Raw genomic sequence first — 22,091 nt, 5'->3', positions numbered from 1 at the left:
GGAAACCGCTACCAGGATTTCACTACTGGGAAGGAACAGGGCCTACGATGGAATGTCTGAGGCACATGTCTTGCTCTAAGCAAGAAAAGTCAACCGACTGATGATGACCTTTTGAATCTACTAATATTTTATCACATGTAGTTGACTATTTTCCTATTAAACGCGCTGCTGCAATTGAGGTCAAGGCGCACTTGAATTACAATCCAGCCACATGCGAATCACCAGCCCTTGGAACAACCAGAGCCGCGCAAGAAGCACCGCAACAGATGCAATCAACAAAATTCACAGAAAGAGGAGTCTCTTCACTATTGCTAGAAGAAAGTATCCCATCAAATTGTCTGGCCCAAAATAGCATCATAAACAGCTGCGACACACTCACTGGAGTATAAGCGACAAGACGCTGGAATAGTACAGCGCTATTCGTAGGGGCAATCTCGCTATAACTGAGCAAACAAGCCACTACGCGACATATAGCGAGCGATAGGCGCCCGCGTGTAGGATTTGCTCCAAGCCTCCCAGGTCACCGCATGGCCTCGTAAAATCAGCATGTGGTGATACGGCGCCACCAATTTCATGCAATTTCGCAACTTTTCATTTCGCAGCCGTTCAAGCTATGCTCGGCTCCTCCTTGACTTTCAAGCTTTCTCGAGTCCCTACCTATGCAACATGACATGTCTCGCTAACCCATGGCAAAAGAGCCGAACCTGCTAAACTCACGAGCGACACCCGAGTCAAGCGCCAAGCCCAACGTGGAGCTGCCCGCGTCAGTAGCACCAAAAAACTAACATTTCAACTGTTTGCTGCTTTGGCCTGGCCCTCTCATGGCAGAGTAGGATGGAAGGATGGGGGTGGGTTGTGTGGAGAAGTTGGCAATGGGAACAAAAAAAAAAAAAAAAAAGAGGCGCTCGCTCGCTCGACCAGAGGCGTACCGCGTACCGAGTACACGACACCGACTACAGCATGATACAAAAAGCTGCAACTTCACCCAACTTGCGGCCCCCCCTCCAAAAAAGGCTCCGCGGGCTCATCCGATTGGCATCGAAAAAAATAGCATCGGTCCACTGCTTCGTCGGGCAGAGACGCAGACGCAGCGACACACACGCCCACCTTCCTGTTGCAGTTGCAGGGGTCTCTCTCGCATTGCTTCATCATGTTGCTTTGCAGCCTTGTAACGGTACAGCACCGTATGCCGTACTGTCCCAGTTGGTTGCTTGCATGCATCAGCAAATCAAGGCCCAGGCCCACCAGCCATGGATGGATAATCATCTCATCACACATGCTGTAGCAGTACCTCAGGCAGCAGCCATATACAGGGGCATTCCATCCCATACACACCTTTGACACACACATTAAACCTTGCAGCAGCAGCAAAAAAAGCGAGCAAAAAGGCAAAACACACGCATAACAACAACCCCCCCAGTTAAACTCGTTATGTAAAACCTTACAGGCCCCCTCCCCCTCCCCCCAAGCCCATGCTCACACAATGCCATCCCCCGGCGTTTGTGCCCGTTTGGAGCAGGAAGTGCTTCCCCGGAAAAAGCGCTTATCGGGGATGGCATTCCGGCCAATGGTGCCCTCTACTGAATGTATGGGTACTGTAGCATTTTGATGAAGTGGCAAAAAAGCGGGCTGATACAAAAATACAGAAAAAATGGGGGGTCGCTGCGAGAGAGAGAAAAGAGAGAAGAGAGAGGGATGATGAGGGTGAGGGGTATGCATTGTGTTGCGGTCCTTGTCTGCCCTGGGCCCCCATGAAATTGGAATGGCCAGGCGAAAAAATGAGGTGAGGTGAGCCAGAGGTGAAAGAAAAAAGAGACAACAAGGGGAAGACGGCGGCAACTTGGAAACATGTGTGAAATGACCTAGGCCTGTCTCTTGTGAGAGAACGAATTGCACAAGCATGTGATTGAGAGGAAATTGGTGTCCGAGATGCACTTACAGTAAGATTGCGCCAAGTGCAGCAAGCAGGGCGGAGAGCTGCTAGCCATTCCGCCAAGCAACTTGCAAAAGAGCCAAAACCAAAGCCTATTGCGACGCAGAAATAAAAAGAAAAGTAGAAAAAGAAATCGAAAAGAAAAAGAAAGAAAGAAAAAAGTATGAATTCACGCAGAGTCTTCGTCATAGTCAGTCATCGGTTACAAGTAGTCTGGCAATCGTAATACAATCTCCCTAGCTGTGCCTTGTGTCCCCAAAAATTCACAATAAAATACCAAAAGTGTCAATCCCGTTTCCCATCGCTTGCTTTGCTTGCTTTGCTTTGCTTTGCTTAGTTTCCCATAATTTCCCTTGCGTTTCGTAAAACGCGACCCATGTATACCAGATGTGGTAAAACAAAAAAATAAGAAGAGATCAAAATAAAAATAAAGCAACGCCTTCTAAACGCCCTGTGGAACCATTTCGTCTCGTTGCGTCGCTGGGGTGTTCTGCGCCACCGTCGTCTGGTACGGCGGATACGGGCTCTGCGCAGTGCTGTTGCCGCTGTGACTGCCGCTGCTGTTGCTGTTGCTGTTCACGTTGTTCATGTTGTTGTAGTGCCGGTTGGCCATTGCCAATGCAAAAGTAATTTCGTGCCGTCGTTGCTGCACGCAGTTCTCCAAGCCATGCAGGCGACGCTCCATGCCATCGAAATATCGCTCGACAGCGTTGAAATGGGTCTGCAGATTGTCTAACAGTAATAGCACGTGGTTGGCGAAAGCGTTCTTGTCCTTCTCTTCCTCGTCTTCCTCCGATTCCTCGTCATCGTCGTCATCATATCCGTCTTCGGAATCGGAGCAAAGGTATTCACCTAAGAACAAAAAACGGGTCAGCCAGAGGAATCCCCCAGTAGCTAATAATTGAAAAGTAAAAACACCCAAACACCTGAAATTGGAGGAGAGACTGGAAAACTGCTCACTGGAAACCATGCAAGAATCCGGCGCGGGGCCAACGTATGGAGGCGGATCTACCTCAATGGACTGCACAGCTCCTCGGTTCATGCAGACAATCTCGCCGCCGCTGCCCGCATAAAGCGTGGCCAGGCTCGCCCGCCTAAAGTCCGTCGTAGGGCGGTGCTCGGTAAACGTGGGCGAGAACATGCATCCAAGCAATCGCAAGTCGTCCAGCTTCGATGCGTTGATGCCCGCGCCGTTGAGGTGGACAACGAAATCGTTTGTGCTGGAGAGTTCCTGGAACAAGTCCAGCTGGGCCCTCGTCTTATCCTTGGACTCAAAGGCGCGGTCCCTGGGCACCACAATGTTGGGGCATTCCGTCAGCGAGAAGCGCAGCTCGTAATACGTCTGCGGCTTGTTCGTCTTGGACTTGTACCGCCGAGCGGTGCGGGACGGCTCGCAGGTGATGAAGCGGACGTTTTCGGGGTGGATGAACAGGTAGACGGCCTGCTTGTTGCTGCGGCCCTTGCGGCCCTTGCGGATGATGTAGGTGTAGAGCTTGAAGATGGACGTGTTGGTCTCTGTGTTGGCGAACAAGTCGAGCGACAGGTCGAACATCTGCCTTGCCTCGCCATTGGCGGCCCTCCACGTCACCCTGTTCTTTCGGTACGAGACATCGACAATCGCCGTGGTTTCAAGGCTGTCGTAGCAGTCCAATTCGGCCGATACTTCGGGGTCCGTCGTCCGAGGGCTGCTGCTGGCATAGTATGGGCTGCTGAAGCTGAATCTATCGTCATCGACGCCCTGGTTGAGGTAGAATAACCTGCAGTTGAAAGTCTCGGTTAGCGGTTTGATATCACATGCAAGTCAACAGCCAAGTCTAGGCTTTGGCATGATGTCATGTTCATCCACTTGACAACCCGCTGTTCATCGCACGATGGGGCATTTGCCGCGCAACGATTGTATGTACCGGCAACGGAAGTAGACTAAGAGTTGTAGGAGTAGCAGCAAACAACCCACTTGTTACGCCAAGTTTGGCACAACAAGTCAATCCATTCGCTTCCTCTCCGCTGTCCCACGGCTAGTATGGTCCCGACCCTTTCTCATCGACTTTGTTCCTTGTGAGCGGAGTCGAAGGATTGGGCAGCAGCAAGGCACTGGCTCAATCTTGCTACACAGGCAACTACCCGTCGCCGAGCAAACACCATCGTAAGAGAACAGCACGGGCCGTTGCCGCTAGTTGTGAGGAGAGACAAGAACAGACAAAGGAACCGCAGCAAAAGGACTTGTTACTAACCCGGACGAGGGAGGAGACGGTATCAATTCTTCGTCATTGTTTATAACGTCGTCTGGAGTGGTCCCGTAACCCATAGCGAAATAGGCAATATGGGACTGTGGAGAGGCAAAGAGTGAATGTTTGCGCAGTGGATGAAATACGGGAGAGTGCTGAACTGAAGGGGGAGAAAATGCTGCTACCCGGCTCTGGTCGCTTGGGACTCTGGTCGTGCCTACTACTTGTAGGGGAAGCCGGGCAGTCACATTCTTTCAGCTGGCCAATCGAGGCATGCTTGGTTCTCAACAGCCAATCTTACATAATATCTACATGCCTAGTTTAGCCGATACTTGCTGAAGATACTTGTGCGGTACAATACCTCATTCATTTGCCAGGGATCATCGCGTGACATTGGCATACGAAACCCCTTATTCGTACATCGTTAGGCCGGTAGCACAAACAATGTGCCTAGCAGGACTGTAGGAGCAGCAGCACTAACGAGGTAAATTAGCTTGTAGTTGCCGTGTGGGAGCACAGAAGTTGGATTCAACCTGTTCAAATCTCGTTCACGCTGTGGTACACTGTAATGTCTCTTGCTCTGTACCGTCCTCTCAACTCTCAGGTACAAAAGCTCTCGTCTCGCTCTGGAACGCAACGTCGAGGATACCTACTGCGTCCCACATGGCACAAGCGCCAACAATTTCCAATCTGTATCAGCCCGCGTCATGCCCTGGCTCTGAACTGGTTAGTCCGCTCAGCGTATCCTGCTAGTCAGTGTATCATCAGCGAATACAACGACCAATTTCACTAGCAAACGGCAGAGGACAAGGATACAGCATCGAGTGCTGTACAAGCAAGTAAAGGTTTGCTTTGCCTCGACGCAAGTCTGGTTGGTGTACCGGTAGGCCCAGGTACCGTCTTAGCAGCTCCCTTCGTATCCATCCAAATCCCCCTCCCAGCTAGGCCCTGAGGAGCCGTGCTAAAGAAATATCAGCAGTTGCTAGTACGAGCACTATGCCCAAATGGAAATTGGCTCAACGGAACACCTCGCCGGGCCAATGGCTGGGGCCGGGGCGCTTGCCGGGCGGGGCCGGCAGAGGGCGGAGCCTCTAGTTTGGCGTGGCGGGCCTTTCATTGTTTCTCCTCGTCGCCGTCACCGCACAGAGCAGCCCGCAGCCACGGCTCGCACGGCATTTGCCAAGTCGAGCGTCTGGCCCGGCTTTGTTTGCTTGTTTGCTTGTCTGCTTGACCTGTAGGCGTGGCTTGACCTGGACTGCAGGCCTGATTTGCAAGTCCTGTACGGATACGTAGGCCTCCATACTTGTAGGACTTGCTGGTGTCATTGTCCGGTCCGGTCTGGCCTGGCCCAAGCCTGCGTTCGGCTCAGCCCTCTTGGGCGCGCTCCCTCCTGGCTCAGGCTCAGCTCCTGGCTCGGCTCAGCTCCCACCTCCTTCTCTTCAGGCCTGCCGCTCGCTCGCTCGCTTTGCCAGGTGTGCCAGGTGTGCCCCGTCCATACCTACGCACTCACTTTCTGCGCTGGATGGATCATCATGTCGTTCGTTGTTGGCTCTTTCAGAAAGTCTCTGGCGCAGAGAGGCGAGGGGAGGGGAGGGGAGGGAGAGATCAGAGTAAACAGCCCATCAAGACAAAAGCGAGCTTCCCCTGGTTCTAGAGAAATCAGGTCAGGTCGCCGTTAGTTGCCGCCGCACATGCCGCTCGTCCTTGCACGAGATCAAGGACCAGCGCCGTAATATCTGGACCCTGCCATGGGTTGAGCCACTGTCTGCGCGTGGACCCTTCCATTCCACCCCCAACTATCCGTACAAGTATAAGCCGGACTGGACGGGGCCGCACCCCCAAAATAAAAGTTGGAGCTAGCCGACAAGATCTGATCTGTGTCCACCAATCCACCAAGCTTACTGCTAAAATAGGCTCACGTTTTTCTTAAGTACTCTCTTTTTTTCTCCTTCCGCCAAAGCACGGGTAGATCTTGAGATCTGAACCCACCGCATTTGCGGAGTCTAATTAGTACAGTAAGTAGTATGTACCAAGGATGGGTGCTAAGATGCTTTGAATCGTGAGAGAAGCGCCAAAGATGAGTCAGCCATCATGGAGCCCCCGTTTGTGCCGGCGGGGTCAAAGTAAAACGTGCGGTAAAACGTGCGGTTGTGGAGAGAGCGCGTCTGAGAGTTGTTGCTGGTGTGGTGTGTTACTGTATGTAGTTAATGACTTGAAGCAGTAGTTGGAATCAAGGAATCTCACACTTACCCAACTTTCTTTCCTTTCCTTTCCTTTTCCCTCTGCTCTTCCCTTCCTTTCATTTCCGAAAACATGGTCAAATCCATCAGAGTTCGACGCAGCATGATGAAAGGGGCGGCAGGGGAAAAAAAGAATGCAGAGGTGCCCAAACCTTGGTGGGCAGTAGTTGTGTAACCCGATGGCTATTGGCCTGAGCAAAGCAGCCTTTCACGTCATTTACCTCACTCAACCGCCATCTGACAGCAGGCCCCTTATACCAACTTGCCACCATTGGCAATCAAGTTCCTGATGACAGCACTCTGTTATTAGCAATGGACTCGAGATAACCACGCGCGGGCAAACAAAAGCAAACAAACTCGCATAATCACACAGTCACCAAGCATTAGCATGAGTTTCAAGAATCATCTGGGCCCTCAGCCTCACGACGGCCCCCCTCAAATACCAGCCATTGGTGCCCGCCCATTCAGGATTCTGGCAAGATAAGGAGGAGCACTTTGCGCCACAAGTTGCGCGGACCCAATCGGCGAGGCCATCGGTTCAGCCAGCTCCATGCAGCCCCTTCACCGGTCATTAACAGGTGCATATTGCCTGCCCTGCTAGGCGCGGCCTGCAATGCACCTTGACACGCCAGAATGCAAGACAGGCTTCCATCATGTGAAAGAGGCGAAGAGCGGTGAATGAGTTCAGGGTTCAAGGGCACGGCGAGGCGAGGCTCTGGTGTAACACCACCGATCAATCATGGTTGGGCCAAAGGATATCGTGATGTAGAAAGGCACCTCTTGGGCTATTCTCACTCATGAGCAATATCTGAAAAGAGAGAGGCTTCATTTTTCGTCTCCTTTCACTTGAATAAGGGCACCGTTTGGTATGGTTAGAACAAGAACACAAGGCCGTGCTGAAGCAGAGGGAGGATAATCGTTTCAGCCACTGCAGCCTTTCGGTGTTGACGTGTATAATATTGCTCTAGTAGCCAATGTTTAGTCGCCACATGATGGATTCCATTACCGACTTACATTAGATTGTGCTTGTGCTTAACCGAGTAGTTGTAGCTTTGCAGCTGTTGCGTGTGTGCTTGACTGATTGGTCGGAGTGCCTGAACGATCGATAGATGACCCCATTCCGGCTGAAAGGTAGTTCTTGTTCCCTTTTCTTTTCTTGATTCTTGCTGAGGAGCGTTGATATCGCGTATGGACTGGAAGCTAAAGTATTAATATGCCGCTCTGTCTCCCAAGATCCAAAGGTTCTTGAAAATAAGCAATCGCATCGTATCACAGTTATACTCGTGACCAAACGCACAAACAAAAAAGACGCTTCATTCTTTGATATTTTGACATTATTCAAATCTCACTTACCAGCAACAATGACATTCTCCATCATGTACAACGGAGCCGAAGAAGCCCGCATCATGCCCACTGGCAGAGATCTGGCTCTTGGTGATCTTGCGGAGCACTTCTATGGCGATGTCGAGATTCCAGACAGTATGGAAGACGAAGTCAAAGTTTTCGTTCGAGCCTTTTTCAATTGGTTCCGCCTTATGCATCTGGTCGGGAGCGGACAGGGATATCTCCTTGACAAGACTCAACGACAAGCCTATCACATGCTGCTGGACTGGTGGTCCGGGACCTACTGTGACCCCCAGGCTTGCGTCTATTTCCTCCTTTCCAAATTGGCACCGATTCTATCCAGGCTTGATTTCTTGAACGATGATGTGCGCCTTCGTTGGTCGTATCATGAGAAAAATGGCAACATGATCTACAAGGAGCTTGTGAAAGCCGACCTCTGCGTTGTGCTTTCGGAACAAGAGAAATTCTCCCATCCTATCGTTGCACAACTCGAGAAATGCGTCTCGTCTTTCCTCGAGTTTCTGAACCATCGCCATGACACAGTTACGAGAACCGTCATGGCTCTGAGAGGAGAACAGTTTGCAGAGGAGAGTATGCCTGCCGAAGAGATATCTGATTATAACTGGACAATGTGGCGTATTTTCCAATCGCAATTCTGCGGCGTCAAGGTCGGAGAGCCCCCCCGAGAGTGGCACATTTCGGCCGGACAACGGTATTATCGCGACACTGAGTTCTTGGTGCTGCGAAATCGCGAGCGGGGACGGCATACACGCATTGAAGAGTGCGAATTATCGTCTGATGAGTCTGATGATGGTGTTGAGAAGACGTATCTTCTTAGGCCTCTGGAATCTGACCGGCTGGTGCCCAGTAACTCGGCAGATTTCATGGAGATTTGTCTGTCAGAAGCGACCAACTTTGAATGGCCCGAGATCCAGGCGCGAAACTTGCTCACTGCCAACATCATTCCATATGTGGATAACGGGCTCGAGATCTATCGCAACTACCCCCAGTACCTCTGGAATCGGATGAGTGCGACGTTGGTAAAGACGTCAGCTCTTGTTCGCGGGGGCCCGCCGCCAGACTACACGGCCATCAGCCATCTCGGACGTCGCCAAGAAGTTGGACAGAGTCACATCATTCCAAAGGGCTGGAAATACCCCGTGTCGTCCGTTGACAAGTTCAAGGTTGAGGATCTGGTGAGGGACTTGCAGCAGCTTCAGGGCATCATTGACACAGAATACATATGGATGGACCTCCTGTGCCTGCCGCAGTGCGAGGAGGATGACGAGCAGGATACTAATGGACAGGATTTCCAGCTGAAGCTGCTCGAGATTTCGCGGCAGACGGTCATTTTCCACAACGCGGAGATGGTGGTGGATTGGCCTCACGAGTCGTTGGACCTGTCCAGCCTGATGGGGAAGATCATGGTGCGTACTACTAGTACCTAAGGATATGTTATCAAGGCGTAGGCCCATGGAAGGAAGCAGTTAGTTACCTTGAGCGCTGAAAATTCAAGTTTTTGTTGTGGTAATATCGACGATTATGGTGTTGGTGTTGCGTGATGTCTTTGTGTGCATGTTGGGCAATTGAAGCGAATGCCCGTCTCTTTGAATGCCAGTGTAAAAGGCTACGAGGTCGGGTAGCAGTACGAGGCCAGTCAAATCAAATGTGCAGCGAGAGAAAAAGAAGAAACAAGGGCCACGATGATGAAGTTGTTGGGAAGAATGTATGTATGGAGAGAGGAGGGAAAGACGGCGTCGCTAGATGGCCGTTGTAGGCAGGTACATAGGTGGACGTGGAAAGTGCAATGGGTCCGTCACCTGGTCACCTGAATTTGCCCATTGCACACCAAGGGGTTTTCTGGTGACCGTTCCCCAACGAACCTCCTCTGGACACCTCTCCGGCAAGCCTTTTCATGCCTCTAGAAGCTTTCACAGGCAGAACAATCAATCAGCATCTTGTTACAAGGGAGAAAACGTTGCCAGAAACTCCCTTATGGTAGGAAGAGAGGTAGATCAATGCCATCGATTCATATATATCCACGTCTTCGCTATCCTAACCTAGCAATATTGTATCCGACCTAAAGAGCTAATTTTTTTCTTTGTTTTACATCAAATAGACCAAACCATCATCGAAATTGCAAATGCTCATCTGCTACCAAAATGGCTCTCAACTCTTCTTCGTCGTACCGCCTCTCAACTGTGCCGACATGTTGTCGAATTCATTTCGAAGCTCGCTCAGCGTCTCCTTGGCTACTTCTTCGCATTCCGTCTTAAACTCCACAATGCCCTGGTCGACCAACCTGCTGACCTCGTCTAGCATCTGCGCAGTCTCTTCCGGTCCGTGCAGAAGCGGGTTATACTCAGCGTCCAGTGCAGCCGCAGTCATCTTCTCAAGCCGCTCCAGCCTGGTATTCATGCCGTCCAAGAGCTTGCATAAAGAATTCAGGCCGTTGTTTATAGTGCCAAAGCGAGTCATGATATCCTCAGGTATAGATGGAATGCGAACACGGGTGGTGGTGGCATCTAGCATTGAAAAAAGAAGAAGTGAGCATGAGGATCCTGCCAGGAGAATGAACATAAACACGAAGAAATTTCAAACGTGTCAATGTTCAATTTTATGCGCTCTCACCCTCAGCCAAATCAGCATCGTCAGGTGAAGGGTAATACACTTCCAGGCTTTTGGCAGGCTTGCCCAGGTTGAGCACCTCGCCACTCTCGTGGGCGTAGAGCGCATCCAGGTTGGCACGCCTTGCGTCTATAAGCATCTTGTGGTTGGGCGAGAAAGCAGCGGCGATCTTGCCCAGGTCTGTTTGTGACAGCAAGTCCGTGCCTGAAGCGTCAATCTGGACGTTGATCTCGGTTGCGGTGGCGAGAGCTTGGATTGACCTATGCAGAGGAATGTCACTGGAGTCTGGCGGCAGAAGGCTCTCTCTCGGGGCTACCAGATAGGGATTGCGCCGCAACTTGAAGCGCAGCGTATCAAACGGCGTCGTCGCCGAGGCAGCCTCGAACTGGATACACTCAATGTCCTCGGGATAGATGAACAAGTAAACGGGCTGTTTGCTCGTGACCATGTGTTTATGCGTCAGCTGGAGGTCGCCGTGTAGCCTGAACAGAGCCATGCTTGCGGGGGTATCCAGGAAAATGTCGAGATCCAGGCCATTTACGCTTTGCACCTGGTCGCTGGCATCCCCCCAGGTCACGGTGTTGATTCCTATCTGAGTTTCGATTTGGATAGAGTCCCCTGTCGGCTCCGTCTGCTCTGCACACCTATACAAGGGTGGATCTGTGATGGGGATCTCGAGGCTGCAGACGTCGTCATGATTAGCATCTGTTATACTGTACCGGACCGGCTCTTAGTCGGGTTAGTGTGTCTCGGACACGACTGGCCGATGCTATCTAATCGAGACTGTGTGTCAAGCTAATGGAGACATTGGAGGCCCACGAGACGGGAAAAGAAGAAGCAGACAGGGCAGATGGAGCAGTAAAGAGCAGGAAACAAGGCCATGTCACCGTCTAGCGCAGCACAATACAATCACACCAAGAGACTTGAAGCTGGAATGGCCCATCAGCGTGGCTGCGACGAGGCGAGGCGCAAAAGACATCGTCGAGAACGGCAGTGTTAGCGAGCGGCTCTTTTTGGCGCTACACCCCACGCGTGGAGTTGCAGGCCAAGCAAGACCCTGCCCTTTCCAACACTCCAGATCTCGCCCGATCGATGAATGCGAGCGCGACAGCGGGGACCAGGGCGGTTTTTACAGAGTGCCGAAAGGAAAGCATTGAAGCTGAACCAACAGATGACTTGCAGCTCGTTGCGCGTCTGTGCTGTGCTGTGCTGTGCTGCGCTGTGCTGTGCTGTGCTGGGGCCCGGGAGGATGACGGGAGCGAAGTGGATGGGCAAGAGGGCACGACAAACATGGAGTCAAGCATCGAGTCTCACTGACCTGTCAGACATGAAGACAGAATGCTGCATTGAATCATCTTCATCGAAAGCATGGTACGCCCCGTCTTGAGCCATGGCGGACGAGCAAAGCAGAGAGTTGGAACTGATTCCCAAACGGGGCTGGCAAGACTAGGGATGGGTATTGGTATTAGCAGCAGTAGCAGTGGCCGTAGCAGTAGCAGTATTAATTAGTATGGGGTGGGAAAAAGTGGGATGACAGAAGACGGGGGAGACGGCCGAGTACAAGTAAGTTCTGCTCAGTCCCGTCCCCCAGGCGGTGAGGGCCCTGCATTGCGCTGCGGATCCCGCCTTTTCTGCCGGGCTAATCACAGGCATAATGTTGCCGAGTCCTTTTGGCTACGGCAGCCAGACATCTGCGCAGCGTATCATGGTGTACATGGAGCTGCGTCACACAGGCGCCACGACTTGAGCGCACGAGAGCAATACTTGGTGCTACTTGAGCAATATTGGTTCTACGTGTGTTTGTAGCTTCCATGTTAATTTAAACGCCAAGCCTCTATTTCCCTTGCCATCCCTACCTAGGTACCTACCTCTATACTCTATTCTATGGACAAAAACGCCTTTCGCCTTTCTCCTCCCAATCCAGCACCACTATTCTCAAATTCACGAGAAAGTTGGCTACAATTAAAAAAAAAGAAAAATCTTCACGGCATTATAGACAAAAAGATGCATGAAACAGCAACAGCAACAGCAACAATCATAAAAATGCAAACAAGTCAACTGAATTTGTGCAATGTCCGATATGCCATACCTTCATACAGACCCAGCTCTCCTCCCTTTGTTATCTCAGGTAGAGGAAAAGCATGCCCGTAAAAAAGGCTGTTAAAATACAAAAAATTGCGTCAAAACAAATCCCTCCTTTTTTTTTTTTTTTTTTTTTTTTTTGGTTGTGTGAATTGTTGTTCATAAGGTTTCCTTTTTCCTACAGCACCTGACAAAAAACAAAGGAAGAAGAAGGAAAAAGGAAAAAGATGGGAATATGTAACGCTCATCTGTTTTTTTTTTCTGGCAACTTTTGGCATGATAACTTGGCTTGTGTGAAATGCAGTCTTTGCGCCTTGATGAGTAATTGACTATAAAAACGGATAATAAGAAAATTTATAGATAGAGAGAGAGAGAGAGGTCTGCATTCGATAAGAATGACGCTTGCATAAAAGACAGTATGCTGAGAACAGTTGGAATGCTCATCGTGCCAGTGACAGTTTTATCTTTTCAAAAAAGTCATCTATGACAGCCTGGAAAATCGATCTGAGAGCTTCAAAAGATTATCCGAGAGAGACAATGAAAAAAAAAAAGGAAAAAAAAGAAAGAAGAATCGTTCAGAGTCATAAGAAAGTCTTCCGTTAGATGTATGGTCGTCACGTTTGGGAGGCAGGCGAGAGGATTTGGAGAAAGAGTCAAGAGGTTGATTAATAATGCATAGTCGATTGAACAAGAAACTTTATGCCCGAGAGCGCGTAGAGGCTAGGGGGGGTATTCAAGGCAGATTGTCCACTAACACTGGAGTGGTTATGATGGTTGTAGCTGCGGCTTCTCTTGTTGTGGTGGTGAAGCGTTCCGACATCGTGTTTGCCTAGTCAATTCCTGTTAGATTTTGTCTTTGCTCATCTCGAATTGACAAGATACTTACCATCGCAACAGGCCCTCACATTCTCGAGCCGGTCCGCATCCCTATCTTGCTGCTCAATCATCTCACGGAGATCCTCGGCGCTGTCATGGACCTCGCTCGCCTCGTAGATGCTAACATTCTGGGCGCTAGCCGTCCTGCTGCGAATCGTTCCAGCGAGCTTGGATCCGCCTGACTTCCAGTATGAACCTACTCGACCACTAATGCTACCAGTCACCGACTTGGCCGGGGTTGAGTTCTTCCCCGGGGTCAGCGTGGGAATATCAAAAATCATGTCTGGGCCTGGTGATTCATTTCGAGTAGTGCGGGAGTTGTATGATGACAGAGACGGAGCCGAAGGCCGCGAACGGCTGTTGGCAGATTGCCGGCCGCCAAAGTGAGGGTTGAACTCGTCAACATCTTCTCGAGTCAAGTCAGCAGCCATCTCTTCCGCGTCAAGGTGACCATCCTGGCCATTGCTGGTCCTCAGCAGAAGATATGACAGCGCGTTGAACCACGTCTCATGTCGCTGCCCAGTGGTGCAGGTAAACTTGATGGTCCTCCCGGGAGAGATGATGATCAAGCTCTTGCGGTGAAGACCTGGCGGCATGGGGTTATCGTCTGTGACTACTCGCACGCCTTCGATGGGGAGACTCTTCGCCTTCATCTCAGTGCGCCCAGCTGTCGACGGGTCCTTCTCGCTCCAGTAGATGGTTCTCGTGTAGGGGTGGACCCAGAAGTAGCGACGGTGTCGCTTTTCCGAGTGTTCACCGCGGCCAGTCTTGCGAGTGTACTTCCAGATGTACTCTCCAATCATTGTCTGCGTTATGGCTTGGATCATCCTGGGATCAGTATTGGGTCCAAAGCCAGTGGCGGGGTCAATGACGCCCATATCTCCAGCCCGCATTCCGAACCTGTTGTCCAGTTCCGATACGAACGAAGATACCGACGATCGCCTAGACATGCCAGTGGAAGACATGGCAGTAGAAGACCTGATGGGCGGTGGCAGTGGGATTTCGGCAGTGCCGTAAGATGACGAGCCTGCTCGGTTGACAACAGCGCGAGGAGTGGGTGTACCTCCATGGCCAGAGGCAGGAGATAGTGGCCTACTCTCCCGGCTAGGGGTACGCGGCGTTGGCTTTGTCGCAGAGGCAGGCCACAGGGGAGGACCCATAGTACCCTGGCTCTGGGTTTGCGTCTTCGTCTCGCCAGATGAGCCTGTGCGGGCCGCTTGAATCATTTGCTGGTGGTTGACTGGCAGAGGAGGGGCATCTACGAGAGTAGACTTGGCGCTGGTAGCACTGCCAGGTCTGCGTGTAGGCGTAGAGTCGGTTGAAACAACCGCTGCCACCGTGTCGGCCTTGTTGCTCTTGTTGGGATTGACTGAGAATGGGCTGTCCAAACTCTCTTGGAAGTAAGGACGATTGATCTTGGTGGCCCCCACGGTGTCAGGGCCGCCAATAGAGCTGCCAAATGAAAGACTTCTCCTTCCACCACGAGGGGTTTGAGCTCCAGTCTTCATCAGCTGCTCAATGGTTCCCGATGTCAAGGATGTCTGGGCGCCTTGGTCGCTGGTTTGATGAGAGACTCCATTGGCAGAAACTCCATTAGCAGAGGTTTCTGTAAACGGTCGCTGAGATTTGAGAGTATTGGCTTGTGAGGATGCCAAGCGCAACTGGCTTGTCTCGTCTTGGGCAATGATGGGTGGTAATGACGTAGAGGCATCAAGAATGTCAGTGTTTCTGTTGACAATGTACGATGCAAAGAGGTTCTGATTTGATACATCACCGCCATCATCGACAAAGGGGGACTTGATGCCTTCCGGCAGAATGAAGCCGTCCCTCTTGGTGGGGCTGACTGGCCGAGTGTCGACTGACGAAATAGAGGAAAGGACAAACTGAGGAATGATGGCAGGTTCAGGTTTGATGCCCTCTGCTACAATGGAAGATAGGCCAAGCGTAGGCCGCGCGGGTTCTGTGGGCGCAAACTGAGTGGATCGCAGCAGCTCTTCATCGTCAATGGGCAGCTCCTCAATGGGGACTGTGTTCTGGAAGGAGAGGGAAGAGAGCGTCAATTCCGCAGGAACGGGCGCAAGTTCGGGGATCGGGTGGACATTTTCCACAGCAATAGTGGAAAAGGCCAGGGCCGGCTGCACGGGCTGCAGAGGCGGCACCTCTCTCGGCTCTAGTTGCTGAGCCTGGATCGACGAGAAGGTTAGTGATGCAAGTGACAGAGGCACCACCATGGCTGCTGGTTCTGGGATAGGCTCGGAGACGGGCTCGACTTGTTCTGACACGATTGGTGAGATGCTAAGCTCGCGCAGGTCGGCAGAAGCTGGAGTATCTGGGGCCTCTGCAGATGCAGTCAGTTCGGGCAACTCTGCCTGCTCCTCGATGACGGGTTCGATCTCCTCTGATAAAATGGAGGCGATCGTAAGCGTCGGTGGAGGAATTTCAGGCTCGGCCTTGGGCTCCAATCCCTCTGCAACAATGTCTGACAGACTCAGCACGGGTACAGGAACCTCGGGCTCTGCGATTGGCTCTGAGCCTTGGGCGGCTATGGCAGATAAGGTGAGGACTGGCGGGGGGATTTCAGGCTCGGCCATTGGCTCCAGATCTTCACCCTTGATCGCCGATAGGCTCAATTCAGCCACCGGTACGACCACCTCAGGCTCCGCCCTAGGCTCCAACCCTTCAGCGAAAATGGCAGACAAGGTGAGATCAGGTGGTGGAACCTCAGGCTCGGCTTTGGGCTCCAGGTGTTCGGCCACTATGACGGATAAGGTCAGGTCAGGAGCGGGGACCTCTGGCTCAGGCACGGGCTCCACACTCTGCAAGATGGCAATTGGCGTCAGGTTCAGAGTAGGAATAGGTGCTGGCTCAGGCTGCTCCTCTTCTTCCTCTCGAGGCGCAATGTCCTCGGATAGAATGGTGGACAGATTGAGAACAACAGGAGGCGCTGGCTCAGGCTGCTCCTCTTCTTCTTCCTCTCGAGGCGCAATGTCCTCGGATAGAATGGCGGACAGGTTGAGAACAACAGGAGGCGCTGGTTCAGGAGCAGACTCGGGGATAGACGCAAGGTCCGGCTCACTAGATAGCGATGATGGAGGCAGAGGGAACTGCGCAAGCTTGTCACTAAGATCGTCGTACTGCGCACCGGCATCGCTGTAAGCAACCATGGACGCCGGGCGGGAATACGTAGCAGAGCCCGCCTGTCCTTCTTCTCCAATGCTTCGCCATGATGCAGCGGAAGCACGGAAGTCCGTGTTGGGGAGGACAGATTCCATCGACTTTGGCCTTTTGGCGGCCTCGCCGACGCTTAGTAGCACCGAGTTGCGGGAGCCTTTGTGACCCAGCTGGCCAAAGCTTGGACCGAATTCGATGGGATCGGTCATGACACCGCTGTCCACCATAATGACACGGGGCAGCGGGGGGGACGGCTGGAGGAGGTGTGACTGCGCGGCGCGTAGAAGCTGGCGTGACAGAACGGAGGCTTCTGCGACCAGGAGTATAGACGATGGACTCATCATCACTACCAAAGTCTTGCAGCTCGGCAAAGAGACTCTGGCCGGGAGTTGAAGGGTCGCCGCCACCGCTGCTAAAGCTCGCACTGGGGCTCTGGAACTGGGGCTCTTCGCTCTCTTGTCGAGAGCTTCTTCGGGATGGAGTGCCCCTATTCATGCGCATTCTTCGCAAGGTGGCGGCAGCAGTGGGAGACCGGTACTCTGGATAGTCTGCGAATTCGTCTTCATCGGTCGAGGTGGACGCAGTGCTATCGAATGAATCTCGCTGTGCGTGCCTCGACATGGTTGGCTGCAAGCTGGGAGGTCTCCTCATCTTTCCAAAGCCTCGCGATGATGATGAAACGCCAACCTCGGTATGAGCGTCGCTCTCGTCAGACATGTCCTCGTGCCCAGTTTGGAAGTCTTCCGTTTCGGTTCCTGGCTCAGCCGTCTCGAAGGCGGATTCGCCACCGTCCTCTTCGGCAGCAGTCTCAAACTGGTCACTGGTCTCGATGGATTCGAGAACAGTCTCGTCCCCATCTCCAGGGGTGTGCAGTCGCTGCAGATGTCGCAGAGGAGAGCGGCTGCCAGCACCAAGACGGATGCCAGAAGAACGAGGTGAGATGTCATGTGCATCTTCCCACTCTGGGTCTTCTGTGACGATAGGCTCTTCTTCCACGACAACTTCTTGACGGCTGGAGCGGAAGCTACCAAGTAACCGGGGCTGCCTGACCTTGACTTCTTTGGGCTCAATCCGACGACCACGGCGAGCGGGGGCGGGAGCAGAAGGGCCCTTGTCAAGCTCGTTTCTGGCCTTTTCCAAGTCGTCACGGAGGTCTTGAATGATGCGTCGGAATTCCAGCTTCTCAGTCTTTTCACGGTGAAGCTGGCTTCGCTGACTCTGGATAGTTCTCTGGGCGTGCTGTAAAGAGGTCTTGAGGGTCTCGGTCTCGAGCATGGAGTGTCTTGGCGTAAGCCCCTTCATGGGGGACTGTGGAGGTGAATGCTCGGGCGTAATGTCAATGGCAGAAACTTCTAGATCCTCGTCACTAGTGCCGGAAGAGGACTCTCGCTCCTGGGCCTTGGCCCTCTGGCCAGCAATAGCCTTGGCGAGCTCCAGGTTCTGGCTGCTTAGCTCGTCAATCTTGCGCTGCATGGCGGCGCGCTCACTCTCGGCCATGACAATGGCGCGCTTTGCGGTGCCGAGCTCAATGTCATGGTGTTTCGTGGCGGCGGCGTGCTCCTCGGTCAGCTTAGACAGAGAGAGCTTCACTTCGTCTAGCTCCTTTTGAGTGGTGGACTTGGCGGCATTGGCGGCGTGGAGCGCATTGTCAAGCTTCTTCTCACGGTCAGAAGCTTCTCTTTGCTGGCCACTCATTTCTTGCAGGCGTGTCTGAAGGTTCCAGTTCTCTTCCTTGAAGCGATGTTCACTCTCATCGAGAACCTTGAGACGCTGCTGCAGAGCTTCGGAGTCACCTTCTATTCGAGAGACATCATTGCGGAGATCTTTGACTTGTTCATCTCGTTCGCCGAGAATTGCTTGCAGGCTGCGGACCTGGGCAATCAGAGAGGTGCTGATCTCGGCGGCGAATTCGATGTCGTGGACTCGATTGGTAGGCTGGTTCCGCGATTTGCGGTTCGTCACGTTGGGCTTGGCAGGCGAGCCCGTGGCTTGGCTGTCAAGCTTAGAAGGACTGGCAGAACGCTGTAAAACATAATCGACCCGAGCTTTGATTAGCAGTTGAACGAGTAATACGCTGAGATGGAATTCGTGCGGGTTCAGTGTGCGTGTGCAAGGCCAGGCGGGTGAGATGCATGTAATGCTATATTATGTACATGATTGTGATATGAAAAAGAGTGGTTGATTTCGCCCTAGCCAAGTAGAAGAAAGAAGTAAAGGGGAAAGGGTATATGAGTAAATCTGGGAATGGGAATGAAATTGCTTCTTACCCTGCCTGATCGGCTTTCCAGCATGAAAGGAGAGCCTGGATTCTCGCTACTCGTCACTCTCTGCTTGGGCAAAAAGGCCCTCGCAGACTCTCGCGCCAAGTCATTGTAGTCCTTCTCGATGTCGACCAGCCTCTTGCGCAGCTCGGGCGCCAGCTCCTCTTCGGTCGGGAGGCTGTCGATTTCTTGCAGCTGCTCGGCTAGGGTCTTTCGCTGCGACACCAGGGCGGTTCCAAGCTTGGCGGCTTCATCCAGGCGGCGATCGGTCTCTGCGAGTCGAGCCTCGAGTGTGCGCTTCGCCGTTCGGGGGTCGGAAGCAGAGCTGGCTGCCCTGAGTTCCTGTTCGAAGTCGGAGAAGCGAAAATGGGCCGGGGTGGTCGATGAGGGCGAGACAAAGGGGTCGTTGGTGCTGTCTCCCGCGGGCGCAGAGAGATCAGGCCGGCCGGAAGTGACTGACGTCGACGCCATTCTGATGGCAGAAAGCGCTGCGTCCGTCCGTCTGTCAATCAGCGGCGGACGACCATCAAGATGGGATTGAATCCGCAGCTACCAAGTCCCGGGGAGGTTTGGCAGCTGGGGCAAAGCGCTGCGGCGGCGGCTTTGTGGCGGCAGCTGCACCAAAGCGATGACGGAAACAATGGGCAATGCGGAGATTGAGGGGAGAGATGCGGCTGCGTGGCGTGCGTCTGTTGCGTCGTGGTGGTGACGAAAGAAACAAAGACGTTTGGCTGCGTGAGCTGGCGCTCTGCAAGTCGCCTGCGCGCGCCCCTGGCGTTGCCCTGAATCGGCTGCGGCAAAAGGAAGCTGCAGGGGGGTGCTGAACAGGCGATTGGTGAGTGGCCTGGACGGGGAAAATTGGATACTGGGAAAAAAAACAGGCGTCGCCGCAGACCCTGCTGCAACAAAACCGGGGGTCGCTCGAGGTGCTGTAAGCACAAGAGCGGGCGGTTGGAGAAGAGAAAAGAGAGTTTTGGCTGTCCGAAATGACGCTGTGGATTGCGCGCGCACGGGGCGGATAAAAAACGGAAGCGCAAAGGTAGGCGAAATTGGCGAGATTTGGAAAGCCAAGCGGTGCAGAAAAATGAAGAAGAATGAGAAAGAATGAGAAGGAAAAAAGAAACCGGGATCCAGGCAATGGAAATGCGAAAAGGCAAGGCAAGATAAGATTAGAAGCGCTGAGGCTGCGGGCCGCTGTTGTTTGTTGTTGCGAGGTGGAGGCCAAGCAAACAGGTACAGGCAAACGTAAGCAGCGCCGAGGGCAGGCAGCCAGCAAGGCGAAAAAGGAAAACCAGCAAATAGGCTTGCAAATCAAAGACGGAGTATTTGTTGTTGTTGTTTTTAGGCGGTGTTTTGTTGTTCTTTCAGCGCCGGCGGACGGCAGACGTGGCTCGAGCCGTGTGGGCAAGCCAGATTTCAGGGCCGGGACCAGTCGAATCGAGCGCTAGGCACGGCTCTGCCAGACGGAATGCAGTGGAATGGAGCTGACGCGCGAGCTCTCTTTTGCTGCGGATCGGCGCACGCACTGTACGGCGACTCGGGAGTGTTTCTCGAGTCGGGCTGTGTTGCAGGCAGTGCGCGGAAAGTCGCAATTGCTGGACGTTGATGGCAGGTCGAGAGAGAAAAAAAACAAGAGATGAACAAGTCGCAATACAATTCAAGTCGGCGATGGATTGGCTCTGTCGACGACGGAACTTTTGTCTTTTTTTTGGTGTTTTTTGGGAGGTTTTATTTTCCCCAATGTTGATTGCAAAAAAGGAGCGGATAGGGTCGATCGGACGCGTAGGTAGAGCTGCGAATCCTGTGCCCAAAATACACGAGGCGTTGTATTATTATTCTAGCGGTAGGTTGTTTGTGTAACGAGTGAATCGAGTCGGAGGGGGACGGGCAAAGGAAAAAAAAAACACAATTATGAAAAAAACAAATCGGAGATCCAGCCGCGAGGAGCACATAGACTTGCCGGGACCCGAAGTTTGTGATGAGGTTAGTGAGAAGAAAAGAAAGAGGTGTAAGGAAGAAGAAGAGAGGATGCTGCAGCAAGCCGAGGAGCGAGAAGCAAGAATATTGCGCTGCTGCGTCTCCGTACAGCTAGGACCAGGCTAAGCAGAGGCATAGGGGGCCTTGCGCCTTTTTGGTGGAGCACCTGACCAGGGGACCGAGAATAATAATTGGGAGCTGGAGCCTTGGTGTTGAATGACGAGAGTTACTGCTGGCAGCAATAGCAGTAGCCGCGCCGTGGCTCGATGTATGGATCTGGTGGCAATTGGCACATGTTAAGTAGATGGAGCTGCTGGAATCGTTGGCTGGCTACCTGAGGCATCGCGACATGTGCCTCTGGCGATGAGCAGCCTTTGGTGTAGTACCTGCCTGGATGTGTGCCGTGATGTGATCCCCGCATGTCTCTGCTACAACCAGAGGTCCAAGAGGCACAAGCACGCAGCTGACATGGGCATCTCCATCCACCCATCCGTCAAAACCACTCGGCGGGTAAGAATTGTTTGTGTGCCTCGTTTCATTCTTTGTTTGCTTGTTTGGCGCGGCATTGGACAGCAGCGCATAACATGCATGATCATGACTTGCATAAGTCGCCAATGCTCGATGGATCCATAATCTGGCCTCATTTCCAGATCCCACTTGATGCGAGATTTGCCGATTTCCTCTAGGCCATGCCACCGGGCAAAAAATAGCAGCAGTAATTCATGCGACAACCACCAGCGGCAGAGTACGGAGTACCCCGTCGCGACACGGGAGTAGCCAGTACCTGCAATACGCACAGAGCTGAACCCACGGGGAAACAGCTCTTGGTGTCATGGAGGCAGCACTTTGGTCGGGACGGCTCTCCCAAAACGAGCCCAGTGCGTGTTTCAGCGCCTGCATCTCCTCCAATTTCTGGCCCCCATCACCACCCTCTTCTCCAGATGGAGGATGAATTGCGGAATATGCTTTGGACTAATGAATGTAATGGTATCGTTTTACATTGCAAATAATACAAGGTAAGCAATTCAAGGTTTTGCCCGTCCATGCCTGGGTATGGAGTGGTAGAGCCAAATACCTGCACGACCAACAAACAAAGCCTGCATCGCTCGCATCATCGTATTGCGTATTCATTCATAGATGAGATGCGATACGATGCGATGGCAGGGTAGGGACATGCACGTACATACATACATCGAGTGGTGCCATTCAGAAGCGTGAAATTCTGATGTGCATGCAGGCAATTAAAGGCGGCTTCTCCATACCCCGGAATATGTCTGCTTCCGAGTCTGGCCTCGCTTTCGCCTGCTTCTCCTTGACATTGCCAAAGCTCATTATTTTCATCATCATCATTAAT

General features: G+C 52.6%; 7 protein-coding genes across 8 annotated transcripts; 1 reads left to right on the top strand and 6 right to left on the bottom strand.

Moving 5' to 3' along the window:
• Positions 1-1,337: 1,337 nt before the first annotated feature.
• TrAtP1_001873 (uncharacterized protein) lies at positions 1,338-2,045 on the bottom strand. Its single transcript, XM_066111196.1, has one exon. It carries the CDS (start codon positions 1,900-1,902, stop codon positions 1,477-1,479), a length of 426 nt encoding a protein of 141 aa, XP_065967270.1. The 5' UTR covers positions 1,903-2,045; the 3' UTR covers positions 1,338-1,476.
• Positions 2,046-2,375: 330 nt separating this feature from the next.
• TrAtP1_001872 (uncharacterized protein) lies at positions 2,376-4,238 on the bottom strand (the record flags this gene model as incomplete). Its single annotated transcript, XM_014085753.2, has 3 exons — positions 2,376-2,785; positions 2,894-3,690; positions 4,165-4,238. 3 exons carry the CDS (start codon positions 4,236-4,238, stop codon positions 2,376-2,378), a joined length of 1,281 nt encoding a protein of 426 aa, XP_013941228.2.
• A 344-nt stretch (positions 4,239-4,582) lies between these two features.
• Positions 4,583-5,275, bottom strand: TrAtP1_001871 (uncharacterized protein; the record flags this gene model as incomplete). The annotated part of the gene is made up of 4 exons (XM_066111195.1): positions 4,583-4,634; positions 4,692-4,711; positions 5,056-5,119; positions 5,187-5,275. The coding sequence occupies 4 exons, from the start codon at positions 5,273-5,275 to the stop codon at positions 4,583-4,585; spliced, it is 225 nt and encodes a 74-aa protein (XP_065967269.1).
• A 2,484-nt stretch (positions 5,276-7,759) lies between these two features.
• On the top strand, positions 7,760-9,190 carry TrAtP1_001870 (uncharacterized protein; the record flags this gene model as incomplete). Its single annotated transcript, XM_066111194.1, has 1 exon — positions 7,760-9,190. The coding sequence occupies one exon, from the start codon at positions 7,760-7,762 to the stop codon at positions 9,188-9,190; it is 1,431 nt and encodes a 476-aa protein (XP_065967268.1).
• A 563-nt stretch (positions 9,191-9,753) lies between these two features.
• On the bottom strand, positions 9,754-11,886 carry TrAtP1_013321 (uncharacterized protein). Of its 2 annotated transcripts, XM_014085755.2 has the most exons (3): positions 11,689-11,886; positions 10,374-11,050; positions 9,754-10,267 (listed from the first exon to the last, which is right to left on the bottom strand). In XM_014085755.2, exons 1-3 carry the CDS (start codon positions 11,760-11,762, stop codon positions 9,912-9,914), a joined length of 1,107 nt encoding a protein of 368 aa, XP_013941230.1. In that variant the 5' UTR covers positions 11,763-11,886; the 3' UTR covers positions 9,754-9,911. The 2 variants fall into 2 exon arrangements, with proteins under 2 accessions (XP_013941230.1, XP_065967267.1); XM_066115865.1 differs by having other exon boundaries at positions 9,754-11,050.
• Positions 11,887-12,192: 306 nt separating this feature from the next.
• Positions 12,193-16,211, bottom strand: TrAtP1_001869 (uncharacterized protein). The gene is made up of 2 exons (XM_014085756.3): positions 13,339-16,211; positions 12,193-13,281 (listed from the first exon to the last, which is right to left on the bottom strand). Exons 1-2 carry the CDS (start codon positions 15,917-15,919, stop codon positions 13,118-13,120), a joined length of 2,745 nt encoding a protein of 914 aa, XP_013941231.2. The 5' UTR covers positions 15,920-16,211; the 3' UTR covers positions 12,193-13,117.
• An 11-nt stretch (positions 16,212-16,222) lies between these two features.
• On the bottom strand, positions 16,223-21,172 carry TrAtP1_001868 (uncharacterized protein). Its single transcript, XM_066111193.1, has 2 exons — positions 18,767-21,172; positions 16,223-18,521 (listed from the first exon to the last, which is right to left on the bottom strand). Exons 1-2 carry the CDS (start codon positions 19,229-19,231, stop codon positions 16,449-16,451), a joined length of 2,538 nt encoding a protein of 845 aa, XP_065967266.1. The 5' UTR covers positions 19,232-21,172; the 3' UTR covers positions 16,223-16,448.
• Between the last annotated feature and the right edge of the window lie 919 nt (positions 21,173-22,091).

Source organism: Trichoderma atroviride, chromosome 1 (genome assembly GCF_020647795.1).
Source record: "Trichoderma atroviride chromosome 1, complete sequence".
In the NCBI taxonomy this organism is placed as follows: Eukaryota; Fungi; Ascomycota; class Sordariomycetes; order Hypocreales; family Hypocreaceae; genus Trichoderma; species Trichoderma atroviride.
This window is presented reverse-complemented; position numbering and strand designations above follow the sequence as displayed.

Coding starts and splice junctions, on each gene's coding strand:
- TrAtP1_001873 (XM_066111196.1), bottom strand. CDS start 1,902: ATGCTTGTGCAATTCGTTCTCTCACAAGAGACAGGCCTAGGTCATTTC.
- TrAtP1_013321 (XM_014085755.2), bottom strand. CDS start 11,762: ATGGCTCAAGACGGGGCGTACCATGCTTTCGATGAAGATGATTCAATG. Junction 11,051..11,688: donor TCTGTCTTCATGTCTGACAG/GTCAGTGAGACT, acceptor CGACGTCTGCAG/CCTCGAGATCCCCATCACAG. Junction 10,268..10,373: donor CGATGCTGATTTGGCTGAGG/GTGAGAGCGCAT, acceptor TTTCAATGCTAG/ATGCCACCACCACCCGTGTT.
- TrAtP1_001869 (XM_014085756.3), bottom strand. CDS start 15,919: ATGGCCGAGCCTGAAATCCCCCCGCCAGTCCTCACCTTATCTGCCATA. Junction 13,282..13,338: donor TGTGAGGGCCTGTTGCGATG/GTAAGTATCTTG, acceptor GGAATTGACTAG/GCAAACACGATGTCGGAACG.
- TrAtP1_001868 (XM_066111193.1), bottom strand. CDS start 19,231: ATGGCGTCGACGTCAGTCACTTCCGGCCGGCCTGATCTCTCTGCGCCC. Junction 18,522..18,766: donor TGGAAAGCCGATCAGGCAGG/GTAAGAAGCAAT, acceptor TATGTTTTACAG/CGTTCTGCCAGTCCTTCTAA.